At 42.3% G+C, this 2,757-nt stretch overlaps 1 protein-coding gene across 1 annotated transcript in view; it reads right to left on the minus strand.

Annotated features, from left to right (window-relative positions):
- selenbp1 (selenium binding protein 1) overlaps positions 1-2,757 on the minus strand; it is a 10,950-nt gene that overhangs the window by 4,452 nt on the left and 3,741 nt on the right. Inside the window, exons 2-4 of the mRNA XM_015403378.1 lie at positions 1,189-1,242; positions 723-835; positions 307-492 (exon numbers count right to left, since the gene is read on the minus strand). Coding sequence (XP_015258864.1) covers positions 307-492; positions 723-835; positions 1,189-1,242 — 353 coding nt within the window. The remainder of the gene's footprint in view (positions 1-306; positions 493-722; positions 836-1,188; positions 1,243-2,757) is intronic.

Below are 2,757 nucleotides of genomic sequence, written 5' to 3' on the forward strand. Positions count from 1 at the left end.
CCATGTTCCCTGCTTGCTATCTCCATGTTCCCTGCTTGCTATCTCCATGTTCCCTGCTTGCCATCTCCATGTTCTCTTCTTGCTATCTCCATGTTCCCTGCTTGCTATCTCCATGTTCCCTGCTTGCTATCTCCATGTTCTCTGCTCGCTATCTCCATGTTCTCTGCTTGCTATCTCCGTGTTCCCTGTAAATTATCTCAATGTTCTGTGTTTTCTATCTGACCTCTCTATCACCTCTGCATGTCTTCTGTATGTTGCAGCTTTGCCTGCAGGTCATATATGTGTCATGGATGGATAGATGCAGACCTTATGGATCTTTGGGGCTCTGGGATCGGTTCCGATGTCGATCACGTAAATCCTGGAGGATATCAGAGACGGCAGGATCAGGCGGTTTCGGGTCTTGGAGGGATCGCCAAAGCAGCTGCTGCAGGCGTTCCAGCCGGAGTGATGCAGTTCGTCGTTCAGGTTGGGCATCGGCAGCCGGTGGATCACCTGCACAGATGGAACTCATTAAGGAATTCAGGGACATGTTCCCAGAGCTCTGGAACTGATTAAAGAACCAACAGGAACCTGGGAGAGTGTGAAGGAGGTGAGGAAGAGTTGGTGAGACATCTGAGAAGGAAACTGAAGCAACAGAGAGCTGAGAGGAAAACAAAGGCTGAATTTAGAAGGATGGAACACAGAAACAGGTCCAGCAGAACTGGATCCAGGGTTTGTTCTACCTGACAGTAGGTGGAGGACTTAGGATTGACGTCGACTGTGGCCAGATAGTCGGGTTTCTGGATGTCGGTGGTGCGGTAGATGCAGGGCAGGTAGACGATCTCCTCCCGTGGACCTTCAGTCAGAAAATATATGGATACAGAAATATGTTTGTTTTATTGTGAAATCCTGTGGCAGAGGGTGCCCATCCTGATGGCTGGTAACTTTTATTTTGAAATCCCCACCATCTTTCTTCCTGAAGGTTAATTTTAGGACAAAACTATTGTCACAGTTTTATGCAGATTATCAAACTTGGTGTTTCCCTGCTTCTCTAATCGACACAGTGGACCAGACCCAAGGTTCTGCTTAGGAAATGTGTTCCCATGGAGCCGGATCCAGAAGCTTCTCATGAACTCTGTCTCTGTTAGGGTTCTGGACCTGAATCTACAAGCTGCTGAAGCTGCTGGACCTCTGTGGGGTCAGACTCACCCTTCATGGCGTCCAGCGGGGTGCGGTATCCTGGTCCACATCCCGAACACTTGGCTGAAAAAACGAACAGATCCAGAGTCAGCGCAGACGGATCAGGAGGGAAACCATTGGAATGCTTCTCGTTTCTCTCCACTTTGTGAATTCAACAAGATCATACAGTCAATTTGACCAGCTGATTGCATCGACTCATTGACTCTTCAGCAATCCCTCACACTAAGCATGCTTGTAGCGACAGTGGAGAGGAAAAACTCCCTTTTAACAGGAAGAAACCTCCAGCAAAACCAGGCTCAGTTCTGCCAAGATTCACCAGGATAACCTGAGGCGTTCTGCAAGGCTCTGTTTCAGGGCTTCCGTTTATTTGATTTTTGTGAATAAATCTTTTCATAAACTATCATCTGTTATAAAGCCGAAATATTTTCTATCGTCTGTTTTATGCAACAGAAGCCCGCTCTGGTTGCATGTGAGTTTTTTTCTGAGAGTTAACACATCCTGCTAGAGCATTATTTGTCATTTTTGTTTTATGTTTTGTTTTTGATCAGTTTTTATTAAACAAATCAATTACGACACTGAGCATGTGCAAATGAGCTAAGCTAGTTAGCGTCTCCTAGCAAAGTTGTGAAAAAAAAATGCAAAAAAAGTCTAAGATCCGGTTTAAAAAAAACACGAGTGTATTTGATTCCAAAGATCAGACTTGAAAAGGGGCGGAGCTAAAGCTGCCAAGGCGTTAAGATCTTTAGTGATGCTGATACTAGTGATAGAAAATATTATTCTCAGTCTTAACAGTCAACATGGATGCAATATTATAAATAGATGGGATGAAAGAGTGATTCATATAAATAAAGAGGTGGGGGAGGGGAAATTTCCTTAGATCTTCAGATCAAACCAACACATTTAAATGCGCTAGATTTGCTTTAATTGCATAAAAATTATTTCATTGAAATATTTCCAACCTTAATGCTGTTTTCTCTCTCTCCTTCATGCTCAGATAGGAGGCTTTAGGGAAGACTCTGTTGCTGTAGATTGTTTTTTTTAATTAATATCAGTTGGTCTTCAACCAAGCCATTTTCTGTTGGTTTTTGGTTTATTATTCCTTCATTTTTACAGGTCGGTCATTAAGAACAAGTTCTTATTCACAATGGCGGCCTGACTAATGCAGTAACCACTTAGGAAAAGGGAAGTAGGGCTAAATTAAATACAATAGATTAGTAATACATACAGAAAATACTATTAAAACACAACAAACAACCAAAAAATGACTGTAGGGAAGCAGCTGCAAGTGTCTGTGAGCAAGGATTATATCATTGTTTTGAAGAATTAAATTGAAATTAGTCTATCCAGTATAAGAATATTTTGCAGAGTATTTCAATCACGAGCGGCAGCAGATTGAAAAGAAGAAAAAACAAAAGTAGTGCTGGTTTGGGGAATAAGTAATTATAAATGAAGTGAGGAGCAGGTGTGTGAAGTGACGGGTTTGGCTGCAGCAGGTGATCTCAATCAGAGATGGTAAAAGTACTCACTTTCCGTACTTGAGTAAAAGTACAGATACTTGTGTTAAAAAATACTCTGGTA

This window comes from Cyprinodon variegatus, unplaced genomic scaffold (assembly GCF_000732505.1).
Source record: "Cyprinodon variegatus isolate N-32 unplaced genomic scaffold, C_variegatus-1.0 Scaffold1487, whole genome shotgun sequence".
NCBI classification, from domain to species: domain Eukaryota; kingdom Metazoa; phylum Chordata; class Actinopteri; order Cyprinodontiformes; family Cyprinodontidae; genus Cyprinodon; species Cyprinodon variegatus.